This window comes from Ruditapes philippinarum, unplaced genomic scaffold (genome assembly GCF_026571515.1).
Source record: "Ruditapes philippinarum isolate M1 unplaced genomic scaffold, ASM2657151v2 ctg5152_1_1_1_1, whole genome shotgun sequence".
Classification (NCBI taxonomy): domain Eukaryota; kingdom Metazoa; phylum Mollusca; class Bivalvia; order Venerida; family Veneridae; genus Ruditapes; species Ruditapes philippinarum.
Genome location: NW_026851996.1, coordinates 14,858 through 30,006, shown reverse-complemented (window position 1 = coordinate 30,006; position 15,149 = coordinate 14,858). Strand labels below are relative to the sequence as shown.

General features: G+C 31.3%; 1 protein-coding gene across 1 annotated transcript in view; it reads left to right on the top strand.

Annotated features, from left to right (window-relative positions):
• Positions 1-12,098, top strand: part of LOC132745039 (proteasome activator complex subunit 4B-like) — a gene marked incomplete at its 5' end in the record, with an annotated part of 41,710 nt that extends 29,612 nt beyond the window's left edge. The window contains 3 exon segments of the mRNA XM_060733876.1: positions 179-382; positions 971-1,127; positions 9,965-12,098. Coding sequence (XP_060589859.1) covers positions 179-382; positions 971-1,105 — 339 coding nt within the window.
• Between the last annotated feature and the right edge of the window lie 3,051 nt (positions 12,099-15,149).

Genomic DNA, 15,149 nt, shown 5'->3' with positions numbered 1-15,149 from the left:
GTACTAAGGAATGAATGTAAAGTTTTTTTCTTAAGGAAACATTGGGTAGTCTGACATGTTAACCACTCAGGCTTGACATAATAATTATTTATTACAATACACATACTGTTAATGAAGAGTGTTGTGTCTTTTTATAGTTATTAAATATTGACGTTCGATTGAAATGTATTAATTTCAGGACCATTTTGAGAGACTGAGCAGTACAAAGATAAGTAAACGTATAAAGTCAGAGAATTTACCTGTTGAGAAGCTCTTACAGCGCCACGCTGGAGTTCTGGGTTTAAGCGCTTATGTACAGGCCTATCCATATGATGTCCCAGAATTTATGCCACAAATTCTTATGGATCTTAGTAACCATGTTAATGACCCACAACCTATACAGGTAACATCCAAAATCTTACCCAACTTAAACTTATCATTATGTTTTTACTCTTGTAATGTGATTTGATTCTTTTTACTTTTTTATACAAAAAATAAAAACCAAAAAAAAAAGCAACAACAAACAAACCAAAATACAATATTCCTGGAAAGTGAATTTCAAATATTATAACACTAGCATGACTAAATGATTTAGACAATTTGTAGATTACCTTACATGATCCAAGGGAAATATTTTCCCTCAAATCTTTCTTAAATATAAATTAACCTTTTCATTGTGACTACATCTTGTTTTGATCATTTAAAAGAATGAAGTCATTTTCAAAAACAGATTTGTTCAATTTTTGCGCATATTCTCAGGGCCAGATTTAATTTACTTTGTAATATATATCGACAGTTAATCTTTAGTACAAGTATTAAGCCAAAAATATAGAGCCACACTAAGATGCAGTTGTGTATCTGACTATAAGGACATTACTATTGGTTACTCGATTTTGTACGTTGAGTATTGAAATCTTAAACTTTCAGTGAACCATATCATATTAAAAATATGCATGTTCATGATAATGATTAGTTTTGTTTCTATTTATAGATGACAGTAAAGAAGACCTTGTCAAACTTCCGTCGTACTCACCACGATAACTGGCATGATCATAAGCTCATGTTTACAGATGACCAACTTGTTATACTAACTGATCTGTTAGTCTCACCAAATTACTATGCTTGATACCAGTCACACAATACCTATAGTAAGTATTAATTTATTATGTAATATGTGTATGGGCTGGTGGCCTGATAATACAATAAACTTTTGAATTTGAATAAGAATAACTATATTATTATATTAATTTCTTGATGAAAATAAATTTTAATTTATCTTAGTGATTTAGGCTTGTACTTAGTAGCTAACTAAGAAATTAAAGCTTGAAGCATATTTGAACAACAAGTCAGCCTCTTGAAAAAAAAAAAATTTCTGGTCATTATAGTGTCAATGAAGGGCTTGAATTTTTTATCTCTGAGTTTATAGGCAGACAATCATTACCAAGAATAAAGCAGGTTATTGACATGAAGTGATAAATCGTCATATGCTGTGAAGTTGGTTCACTGACTGATTCTGTTACTGAAATTACTGATTAACTTGATCTCCAGTGGCTTAATTCCATATAAACAATATAGAGAGCGGCTGAAAACACATATATGGTTTACAGTATCACTGTAAGAAATTAAGAGGATTACAGATAAAAAAAAATAGATAAATTTCCAAGAGTTCATTTCTACTAGTGTCAAAAATGTTATTGTCCTCTTTCAGTACATAAGAGTATATTTTTCTGTGTTGTGTTTCCAGTTAATTGTTCTGGAAACTCTTTGAAACACTCCTTATATTTTAATGCTATCCTATTATTGTGTCACATACAAATTGTTCCCTTTTTAAAATCAAAGCACTGCAAGCACTGAGGTATACATTGTTTGACATCAAGACCATGTGATTTTAATCTACTGAACTCAATAGAAGTCATCTTCTGGTTACAGTCAATTTCGAACACAAATCTAGGCTTATTTCTTCTCAAGTTATTAATAGGACAAGAAAGAGGTGTTGTTCCTACAGACTAGTGCTGTGTTTTTCCAGGCAAGACTATATGGTTTGCGAAAATGAAAGCAATAAAGAAATCAGTTTGCAAAGACCGGTTTTTTATCTGCAGTATACAATGTTGAAATAGTAAAATAGAGTCTTCAGTGCTTTTATCTATTACTTTAAAAACAAGACAACATGCAGGTTTGTAGTCTACAAAAATGTGGTATTGAATCATTCAGCAAGACTTAAAGATCCTGTAACACATTTTTTCATGGTTTTATTTCAAAGATATGATGCTCAAATTAAGATTTGTTAATATTTTAAGTTCCAATAAGCATTATTTATAAAGATATTACCGAATTTAAAATTTCATGTAAATAAAGGGAGGTAATTAGAAATTATTTTCTATAAATTCTTAGCCAAAGTTTCCATTAAGAAATGAATGCATATAATTTATTGATTAAATATAATGTGCATAAATATTTGCAGTACACATTTTACACATTCTTCGATGTTTGAAAAAATTGTTTTATTTGCATAATTATATACATATATATTATGTTTTGCAAGTGTGGTATACAAACACTAACAATATCAATCACAAAACATACAGGATCTTTAAAAGTTAGGTGAACATTTTTGTTTACATGCAAAACGCATTCACTGGAAAAAATGCACTCCATAGTGCAATTATTGATTCAAAATAAAAGCATTTGTGCACTTGACAAAATTTAGGCATCAAAGCCCTAAGCTCTAGCCTTGTACATTCTTAAAGTACATTACGAAAATTAATGATTCCCCCCCAACCCTCCCACAAGGCAAATTTTATCCCAGGGCTAAAATTAATAAGGTCGACTACACAATGTTTCATGCCAAATATCTTACCTCTAGTCTTTGTCAATTCAGAGGAGAATACTGTTTAAGTTTTTTTTCTATACATGTATAATCCTAAGACACCATGGTGCCTGGTAAACCTTGTACCTTCAGACAAGATTTTTTTTTAAAGTTTTTTTTCTTTATACATGATTACCATATAATGAAAACCTAAAAAGACTCCTTGGCAGAGCCACTTTGACCCCAGGGCTATAATTTGAACAATAGTGATAGAGGTTTACTACACAGGTAAAGGTTTCATGCCAAATATCAAACATCTAGCCTTTGTCAATCCAGAGGAGAATATTTTTTATGTTTTTTTTTCTATACATGTTTATACATTTAAGGAAAACCTATGACACCCTGGTGCTATTTCACTAGGGGCAACATTTGAACAACTTGGTAAAGGACGCACTGATGATATTATTTACCAAGTATCTAAGCTCTAAGCCTTAAACCTTCTGATAAAAAGATTTTTAAAATTTTTTTTGCTATATACATACATGGGTGCAAGTTTTCAGGCATATGCCTGAAGCTCAGGTTTTTTGTGACAAATTTCATCATGTTTTACTATTAGATACTGTAGGAAAATGATTATGAAAAAAGGTTTTCAGGTTTTTCCAAATTTTCAACTTGCACCCATGTGCATATAAGGAAAACCTTAATATATGACCCCAGGGGTGAGGCTAGTTTTGACCCTTGGGCTGTAACGTGAATAATCTTGGTACAGGTTAACTACCAAATGTTTCATGACAAATATCTAACCTCTAGTCTTTGTCAATTAAGAGGAGAAGATTTTAAGTTTTAACTACATACATATCAGGAAAATCTATGAACCCTAGTGCAGGGCTGATTTGACCCCCAGGGTATAATGTGAAAATCTTGTGAATGTCTACCAGACAATGCCTTTTGCAAAATATCTATGCTCTAGGCCTCATTTAAGTCTTTGAATAACTTTGGAAGCCCTTTACTCATGGAACAACCCTGTCAAGTTTGGTTGAAATTGGACAAGATGTTTTCAAAAGATGTTAACTATATAATGTATAAAACACACACACATGCATGCATACTAAGGGTGTAACGGTTTACCGGTATACCGATATATTGCAATATGAAGAAATAAATTTCGAACCGTGGTACGATTTTTGGAAAACCGGTTATTTATAAAAATCATAATTTTCAATTAATTGCCTTCTAATTTTGTACAAATTTCACATAAAATCTTTAATTGGCAAATTTTGTTGGCGCCAACGTAAGATAAAAGTATCCGACAACTAGTACACTTAAAAGTCAATAAGCGGCCGCATAATTTACATAAGCGGCCCATATCTTTACATCAAAACATATACACGACAATACGTATTGCAATATATTGCAATACGCTTCAGCAAAATGGCAATATATTGCAATACGGTTTTTGCTGTATTGTTACACCCCTAATGCATACACACACAAAAGAGGGGAATCGCTATATGCCAACACAGCATCTACATGCATCAGACCAGCAGTCCAACACATTTTCAAAAAATAAAATAACAATTACATTGTTGATGTGTTGAAAGCCTTGTGAAATTTAATAAAAGCTTTATAATATCTAGAATAAACTTTCATTTTTTCATTCCAAACTGTAAACAAACAATATGAGGTATGGTACATGTTATGGTCAACCAAGTGGATCTCATTGGAGCTAGGTGGAGAGGAGTGTGGGAATCCAAAGATTAGTAAATCATGTTTGCTTACTGAGTGCATCAGAAAGTATTTAAGCACTAAGTTGAAATTTATATGGCATTACGCACTTTATGTGTGTTAATATGCTAGTTATATCAAAATTAAATACTCAGTTTCTTTTTTTTATGTTAACTATAAACTTAAAGAATTAATAAATTTCTTTTATATAATCTATGAATTCAGTTTATAGTATCTTTTTTGGTTTGACTTTTATCACAGTCTGTGCTTTTTGTGATACCATGGCATAATATTGTTTCCGGCACCTTTACTCCAAGTAAGCAAATGAAGTAATTGAAGACTAGGACCTTGAGTGTACTTCCTTTCTGAGTGGGGGATCTGAACATCACTGTCTGTCCTGTCCACCATGTCTCGATATCGGATTTGTCTTGGTACAGACCACCCTGTCTCATGGTCTGCAAGGTCCTGCATGTATGGCCAGCTGGGACTGTTTAATGTCACCGAGGAGAACTCCATATAGTTTTTTGACAATCAATAAATATTTTACAATCCAATAGGAAAAAAAAATGATTCATGTAGTATCTTTTTTAGCTAAATTCTTTCAAGCTATCACCATCGTGTACAATAAAACTTACTGGTAAGGAGTTAATTAAGGGCTTCTCCCCCTAATACAAAAAGGTCAAATTAAAAAGTAGTACTGTTACAATGCCTTATCAAAAATAAAGTCACATATATAGACAATAACTAAATATTTAACAATATTGATTTAATACAAATAAATCATTTATATATGCAGTCCAGCCAATAATGAGCTGAAAATATTTATCAATTTCAAAGAGTGAGAAAATGAAATGCAGCCTGACTAAAACTCAAACCAGAGACACTCAGAATACCATACCTCAGCACTACCAAAAAAACCAGAACCTTGGAATACCATACAGCAGCTCTACAGCTTAAATATTTTCAGTCTCATAGTTCTATGCATTGACATAATCCACAGCATATTGAAATTTTTCCTTTTTCATTGGCACACTTAAGTAACAAAGTGAACTGACTTATGATTCAGTAATTGTACCATCATAAACATATATTGGACCCTAAAAGTAACAGGGTGAAAATATCACAGGGTGAGAAAAATGTGCAGTTTGACCGGAATCAAACCTGAATCAGAATATTATACATGTATGTGGGCTGTACTGACTCACTCAGCTGAGCTATCTAGCTGGCAATGTCAATAATCTATTACACATGGGCATAGAAGTCAAAGAAATGACCCATTATTTAAAGTAAATCATATCAGAAACATCCCTTGAAAATGATATCATTTCATTTTTGACCCTCAGTTATTACCACTACCTCCTAAATGGGCCTAATTAAACTGAGCCTGCAGAATTTTATAATTTTGCTGTCTGTCAGACATGGCAATTTCTTATGGGTTTCATCTTTATCTCCATTTGAAGGGATGTAACTCATGTTTACTAAATAGTTTGTTCTTATCTGTCTGTCTTAGCCAATACAGACTATTCTAGCTGTATATAAACATAAAAAATCTTTTATATTAACAAACAGAACATAATAAGATGAAAAATTTACCAGTTGGAGAAATTCATCAAATGGATGGAGGTCCAGGAATGATGAATATGGATAGAAATAATTTTTTTTGACTGGCTTTATGTACCTTCTAGTTATTGTGGCAAGGAATTTTATAATTATTCAGTTAAACCTGGTTTTACAGTTAAGATTTCATCATAATAAAAAGATCTTCAGGACTCTAAATAAATTCATATTTGTGGTATCAGTGGAAATTAAATTACTATTTGTGCTAAATCTGATCATAAACATCAATCTAGATATTTAGAATGTACCTGTGTTGAGTGTCATATTTCACTCTTCACTTTGGTTATCCCAGGTCAACCCTTTTTTTACTAATGGCTTTAATTTAACTGCCCATGCAATCATAAGCTCATATATGGCTAATAATTTTACCTTTAAATATCAATAGTCTAAGGAGTTATGGAAAAAATGTTAAGGGTGGCTCAGCCTGACTGAGTGATTTGATTGTTAATAACATATTTCAAAATATATTTCTGGACTCAACATGCTTTCAAAACTCTGTAAGAAAACTGTCAAATGATGAATATTCATCTGGATTTGTTACCCAAAATCTGTGTGATTCTAGCACTTCATTTTTTCTAGGATTGCAATAGCTTTCTATTTTGTCAAATATTTTTTTCACTTTCAGTTTATGTTCTGCATTTGCCCATGTAAATTGATAACTTTAGGTCCAGCACAGTGTAATGGGATATTTACTTGTATCTTTTCATCTTTCTCAGCATTTCTACTGGCAGTCAACACTGGTAAAGTAATTTTCCATTGGCGCTTCCATTTGATAAAGTTATGATATGTTACCATTTTCAACATCTAAATGTCCAGGGGGTCTAAACGTATCTGCAATGATTGTCAGTTCGAATAATACCGATTACGAAGGCTAAATTCGAATAATATTGAGTACAAATCCTTAGTTCGAATAATATTGAGTACGAATCTTCCCCTTCCGAAAATGGCTTTTGGACGATATATTTCACTAAAGTGGCAGAAATACTTCACACTGCAAGTGTGAAACAAATAATTGCATACTCTTCCGATGCCACCACGTTGATAGGGTTCTATTATATGCAATTATATGACAATACGTTTTCAGAACGTAAACTTTAATCCATTCATACAGACGCTTATTACAATGTTACATAACACTAAATAAGACATATATATCTGTATATGCTCGTTTTCTAAAACAGTTTGAAATAGAAAAAGTATGCAAGTCTATATTTAAAAGTAAATAAGGTTTACTTGTTTGATTTAATATTAATTTTGGATGTTGGACATATTTTTATACAGAGTCTGTCGTAATTCATTCATTCTTGCACGCGCATGCGTGGATACGAAGTTTGAAGCGTAGGTTTACACAATGCTTTTACGAATGAAATAGAAATTTTCATATTTTTTGCTTTCATGTTTAGAAAATGTTTATTTAAACTGAAAGTGCATAGTTTTGAACTTTCAAAGCTTATTGACCACTATGCAAACAGTATATTAATAAAATGTGATCTTAATGTGACAATCCTGCAAAATGAGGATCTACTTTTATGGAGGTTTCATCCAAAAGTGGATGTTGTTCAGCAAAACAGGTTAGGTATACTAAATCTGAAATACAGCTATAACTCTGTATACATTGCAAGCAATGTATACAAAAAAAAAAAAAAAATATTATTTGGATAATGCTGATAATGGAGTAAACAGTTTTAGCTGGCCTTAAAATCAAACATTTATTGCAAGTTCATGATATAGATTTTTGATTGACATTGAAATATCTAAAATTGAAATAATTAGATGAACTCTAAATGTACCTACCTAACAATGTTTAATGTTACAATAATTGAATCAATACATTACCATGTTTGTATCTCCTTTATTTTGAAATCAATAGCTTTTGTCTAATTGCTGGAATAGGATATCCTTCAGAGATTTGATTCAAGTTATTGAAAGTGTCAAGTATTCTTCATGTATGGGCATATGGTTTTCATATATTGCTTGCAGAGATAAAAGGCATCAAAATTTAATATATAGAAGATCAGACTGTGCAATAAAACTGTAAGCAGATCAGAGAAGTATATCTCTGTGGGAATGGGAGTGCATGGTTGATTTTGTAATGTTGGATTTATTCTTATACTGTTTTCTTGCTGTTTTCTTTTACTTCTATTTTATAGTATTGTCAGTATTTTATGGTTTATTGTCCCCAGCCTTTTCGAAGAAAAAAGGGGATCAAGAAATAGGCTCTGTCCGTCCATCCATCTGTCCATCCATCACACTTTGTGTCTGGTTCATAACTTTGTCATTTATCAAAGGAATTTTGAAGTAACTTTGCACAAATATTTGTTATAATGAGATGATGTGTCACGCACAACAACCAGACCCCTACCTCTAGGGTCAAGGTTGCACTTGCTCAGTCAAGGTCAACATTGACTATTTGAGGGTATTTTTCATGTCCGGTCCATAACTTTCTTATCTTTGAAGGGATTTTACTTGCAATAATGAGACAATGTGTCATGCCTAATAACCGGTCACCTACCTCCAAGGTCAAGGTCACACTTGTAGGTCAAAGATAAACATAGTCTGTTACAGGGTATATTTTGTGTCCGGTCCATAACTTTTTCAAAGATCAAAGGATTTTGAAAATACTTTGTACAAATAGTCACTATAACAAGGCAATGTGTCATGAGCAACACCTGCATTCCTACCTCCAAGGTCAAGGTCACACTTAGAGGTCAAAAATTGACATAGTCTGTTATAGGGAACATTTTGTGTCGGATCTTAACTTCTTCATAGTTTAAGGGATTCTGAAAATGCTTGGCACAAATAGTTACCATCATAAGACGATATGTCATACACAACACCTGCACCCCTACTTTCAAGGTCAAGGTCACACTTAGAGGTCAAAGCTTAACGAGTTAGAGGTCAAAGCTTAACATGATAGATTTTTAAATTCTGTGTTTCATTTTATTTCTTTAATAAATTTATTGTTGCATTTGCAGATCTAGCATTGATCATAATTTATGACTGAAAGTCTTGAGACTTATACCTCAATCTTTTGAATAAGCACAATTTTATGCTTCATATAAAACTTTCGAGGCGGCGGACGTTGGTAACTCTGTTACAAATTCTTGTCTTTCCTGGAAGTCCATGTTGTTTTGCTTAATAGTTTATGATTAAATGTAGAGATATAACTATATCAGTATGTGATCATTATAAGCATGCCACCAGTATCAAGATATTGAATTGTTGTTTCAAATTCTAGATAATTACAGTTTCTTTTTATAAAGAAAGTTAAAACACAGCTTCTTGTTTTAAGCTGTACCCTTCTTTTTATGTAATGGAAGTTTCCTGTTTGAAAGTTTGAACTGTGAAAGTGAGGGTTTTTTTATAATTAAAATAGTAAAATGTAATAGGAAATCAACTGTCTAGAATATGGTCATGCTAAGAAGTAGATGTAGCTCTATCAAGTCTTTATTGTTACTGGCATTTAAGGGTTAATTAAGCCTTAGTAGAATGAATAAATGATGAGTATACCATTCTTAATTTTCATGCTTACTTAAGGGGTCTCCTGCTTACTTAAGAGGTCTTTGTTGATTGTAGTGGTAAATGTAGTTGCCAAAAACTATTTGGCCACACCAGTGTTGCTTAAAACCCAAGTTATCACATTGGAAAGATGTATTGTCACTATTTTTGAAGTATGGTAGCTATTAAGGTAACCAAGTAGCAAACTTGTTGTTCTTTGTCTAACATTATATTGGCAGGGGCACCTGCAACCTTTCTCTGTCTGTAAAGCTAACAGTGTTCTGATGGGAGCTCAACAAGCCAAAATGTTTATCTTTATATTTCTTTTACTTTTTACAGACATCAAAACCATAGAAATAACCTGGAGGATGGTCAGGCTGGGAGAGAGCAATGTATCCTACAACAATATTACATTGGGAATCTCACAGATCTCAGATATAACTTCATCTTTCACATAGTGGTTGTAACAGACGATGGATTACATCATGTGTGCTAAATGTATATGTTAAATGATACGATTTATATCTGTAATTTGTTGGTAACTTGTAAGATGAGGGGAATTATGATAAGCTAAACAAATAAATGCATGTTCAAAGGAAAGTACATTTATTTACATGCATGCTCTTCAGATCATGTTTAATTAAATGGTTTTGACACATTATAATTTTAAACAAAAATGTGTATTTGAAAATGTATTTGAAATAAGTTACCAATTTAGTAAAGCCAATGGGTGAAAGTATAAGTTTAATTGTTGTTCAACTTATGAGAAACTTAAATAGAAAATATTGTTAGATGTAAGAAATTTAAGCATTTTACATGTATTTGCTAAAATATTTGTATATTATCTGTCAGTGTTCTAGAATTAAATATGTACGATTGTTTGTTGATTTATTTACAAAAGTATAATAAATCATTATTACTGGTTTAGACAATATTTCTGCTAATGTAGTAATATTAATTAGTATTATATTTCCTGGGAAATATAAAATAAATTGTTGTTTTTTTAACACAAAAAATGTGTTTGTTTGCATATGTTATCATGTACATATTCTTTTATTTGAGTTGGAAGTCCTTAATAATGGTTTTTGTTATACATAATTTATCATTTGCCATGAATAGTTTTCTGTTTTGAAACTTAAATACAATTTTGATTTGTTATATAAAACATGTAACATTTAAGTTCAATTTTATTTGTTATTAAGATGATTCGCATTGTCAGCCATGTTTGATTTCCACTATGTGTTCCAAATCGAAAGTAGGCTACTTAGTAAATTAAAGATGGCTGACAATGAGGAATAAGCTTAAATATACCTGTAAATTTAAACAGTTCTTCCTTTAAAACCATTAAATGATTAAAACTTGATAAATTATGACGACAAAAAAAATGAATATTCATGTTTGTACCTATATTCTATATTTGGTGTTTTTTTTTTTTTAAGGAAACTTAATGTATCAGTTTCAAAATATATTTTGTACTAATTTAACACACACCAATTTAAGAGTGAGGGAGAGAGAGAGTTTAAAATATACTATGCTCATCCTTGAGTAAAATATTTTAAACCACAAAAATTTATTAAAATCTTTGAAATTCATACTAATTTATGTCTTTTGAATAAAAGAATGAATGAACTATGTATGGGAAGCTTCGTTTCCTATTACAGATCAAGTAAAGATTGTATTTTCTTTAAAACAACAACAACAACAACAAAACTCATATTGTGGCCACATATAGTGTGTAGGAATTTAAACATAACCTGTCTATATTGTGAGAAGTCAAAACATGTTTATATTATTTTTACAAAGATACTGTGTAGCAATTATCAATATTTTCTAATACTAGTATAGTAAATAAAATGTTAATTATTGTTAATTGTTCAAGGGTATTACGTTGATTTGAATAAGATCTACATGATACTGCGTAGCAATCAATTCTGATTATGACTAGCAGGCTAGATTGTGAATGGTAATGTAAAGGAACATACATATAAACATATTGTACTGTTTAAAAAAGTTGAAAAGTTGATTTTCATTAAGTCTTTATTTATATTTATTATTTTACTGTTTATAAACCATACCTAGGTGACTTTGTGTAATTGACTTACATTGCTGTGGATTTTGAATAGTCCATTCTGTGTTGAGCAGACGGCATGTCAAATAGCACCCATCTGTCAGTCTGTATTGGCTCCATAATGGGTAAAATTATGGGCATAAATTATAATAATTACTGTAAGAACTTTTAGGATTATAGGGATTCGCATTAAAGGGAATTTTTGTTTGACTCAACATTATTTTAGATTTTCGTATTTCTTTGCCGTTATTTCATGAGAAAACTAGGCAAGTGTTTATTTGTAGATTTGATTTTAAATCGTATATTTTCCATTTTATTTAGTTAGAATATTTTGCAAATTTCTTGGTTCTTTGCATAATTATATTGTACAAATATTCTGAAATAAAGAGAGAAAATAATACAGAATTATATTTTTGTTTTTATACATACTCTTTTTATGCTTCCCGACGGATGACCATGTAGTCGCCGCCTCGCCCCTTTTTTTCGTTTGTCTGTCTGTAGTCCCAAAAATAACAATCCCTTCCGCAGTGAACATAAATATGTACTTCTTGATCTTTTACCAACCACGGCCTTGATGTTGTGTCATGCATATCATAAGCACATAGTCTCATGATGGTGTTTATTTGTGCCAAGTTATTTAAAATCTTCCATAAAGTCAAAATGTTATGGAGAACAGATAACATTGACCTTGGGGTGGCAACCTGGATGTTGAGCTCTGCAGATTGTGTCATAGTGGGGATCAAATGTGCCAAGTAATTTGAAAACCGTTAAATTGTCAATAAGCTTTAGAGCGGACATGAAAAATAGACCATTGGTTCCCTAACGGTGATCATTTCCTCCAAGTTTTCTTAAAAACATTGCAGCAGTTTAAATGTTATGGACAGACACGAAATGTAGACTTTCTAACATTTGACCTGTTAGTGTGACCTTGACCTTGGGGGTAGCAACACAATTATTGCGCTTTGATGAACACTTTTCTAGTCAAAAAAAAGTTTCTGCGGTTTAAAAGTTATTAAGCGAACATGAAATGTAGACCTTTTAAAACTTGACCTTTAAGTGTGACCTTGACCTTGGGGTAGCAACCAAATATTGTGCTCTGGACATCGTCTCATTAAAGGATCACTTGCACACTTTTACCACTAAGCAACAACATTCATTTATTAAATTGAACTGTACTGACATCTCTCGGGTTTATTTTAGAACTTACCTACATTTGCAAAATATAGGATAGAACTGAGATAGAACACCATGTGAACTCTCAGATAAGGCAATTTTGTTGACGTCTTCAATGTGTTTGTCAAGTTAGGTCCTGTTTTGTACTTGAATTCATGGAAATTACTGATAAAGGTGACCTGTGGTTTTAATCCATGTAAACAACCTACAGGGCAACTGAAAGTATTATCACAATAACAAGCTAAGGAAATGGCAGGTGATATATTAGATAAATTCCCAGGAGTTCAATGTTAAATGTATGTAAACAATCTCTCAATGATAATGAATTTGAAACAAAATTATTAGTGTTAGTACAGAAGCATATAAACAGTATGCAGTATTATACAGAGATTATATTTTCCTGTGTTCACTGCTGTCTTTCATCATGAATTTAGAAATCTATATTTTAATGCTCTTTTAAATATATCTAACATTTATGATATCTTAATGATTTTCGTAACATAAGCAAGCTGTTCCCATTGTCTGAAGTGTTTTTCTTTCCTGCATTTTGCTGGAAATGAATGTAAATTCTTAGGCTTGCATGGTAACAAACCATATTACATTTATAGTATAAATATGACTAACTAATATGGACACTTTATTATGCGCAATTTCACAAACTCCCCTGAAATAATATGATAACAGTATGATTACATAGCAAAATATTACGCAGTTGAAAAAAGTTTAACAGTACGTTAATTAATTCATATTTATGGCACACATGGGTTTTAATTTTAATTCAAACGTTCACATACATTATTATATAATAAATTACAATCATCACAACTGGAATGCAGTATCTAGGAAACAAGGACGGAAGTCATACAGCATTTCTAAATTTGATATATGGGATCAGCGTGACCTTGATAAGATTATATTTTGCATGATTTTTACCTAGTCCGGTACCGGTACATTGATACTAAAATTCAATACTTGTATTCTTATTCATGGCAACATTATCATTTGATTGTCATCATAGCTAAGTATTTTTTACGAATATATATAGAGGATATTTGTTTGTTTTGCATGTAAGATTGCAATATAATTTCACTGAGTGAACACCAGATCCAATATTTTCACGAGTGGCGTAGCCACGAGTGAAAATATAATAGCTGGTGTTCACGAATGAAATATATTTCAATCTTATATGTAAAACAAATAAATTTTCTTTTTATTTCATGCTTTTTAAGTGATTATAAGTATTTTTACTGATTTTGCCGCGTAACGTCGCGCATTCTTCTTTCTGACGTCATGACATCATGACGTCACATCATCAATTTTGAAATATAGTTTTGTTAGATTTCTCTAATTTTCTTACATTTCTAACATGATGTATGATGACATCGACTTTTTTTTCCTAAAGAAGCAAAATTTACGTATGACGGCATTTATTTCTGCCTGTTGTTCCATTTAGTTTAATTTTCTTTTCATCCGCATTCAGATATAGTCCGGCTACAGTGAAAATTATATTTTATAAATTTCACTAGTGGTTTATCAGAATATAATCATCTGATATATTACAATAAAACACTGGAAAGCATGAAATAAATAATTATATTGTTTAGTGTTGATACAAAACAATTAATCTTTTGGCGCAAACATTTTCACTGTATTTTAATTTTACAAGTTTCAGCTTCCAAAAATTTTGCAAAAGTATGCTTTGTTTTGTTCTTTGTGTGCATAATGGTTGGAAGTGCTTCAGCGAATCGTGAGTAAATGGGTGATCTATATTTCACTTGTTCTACATCGTAACTAAAATAAGATATTTCAACAACTGTAACTATATATTTGTTGTTCTCTTAATATAACACATATAAAAACTGAATTTCAAATACTATCAATTATAAATCTTTGGACAGTAATTTATTAGCACTGTACGGAGAGTGTTCAATGAGCAAAACATCAAACTATAACAGACAACAAATTTTATTTAAACCCCATAAAATCATATATTCTACGGAGATATTACAACCAAAGTGCAGACACAGTATCTTTTGTTCTCTTAGCCTCAATTGAATTATTGTACTGTACAACGTAGCAATGAAATATAAAGTTAAAATGCAGAGCATTTTTTTATTAAAATTATTTTGTTCGAAAAAGAGTTTTACAAGCGTACATGAAAAAAGAACATGACACTGATATAATAAACAAAACTCGTTTGTTGAATGATTTTACTATATGTGTTTAACTGATTTAATTTTAGCTCAGAAGAGATTAACTTGTGAATTATAATTATGCCCATTT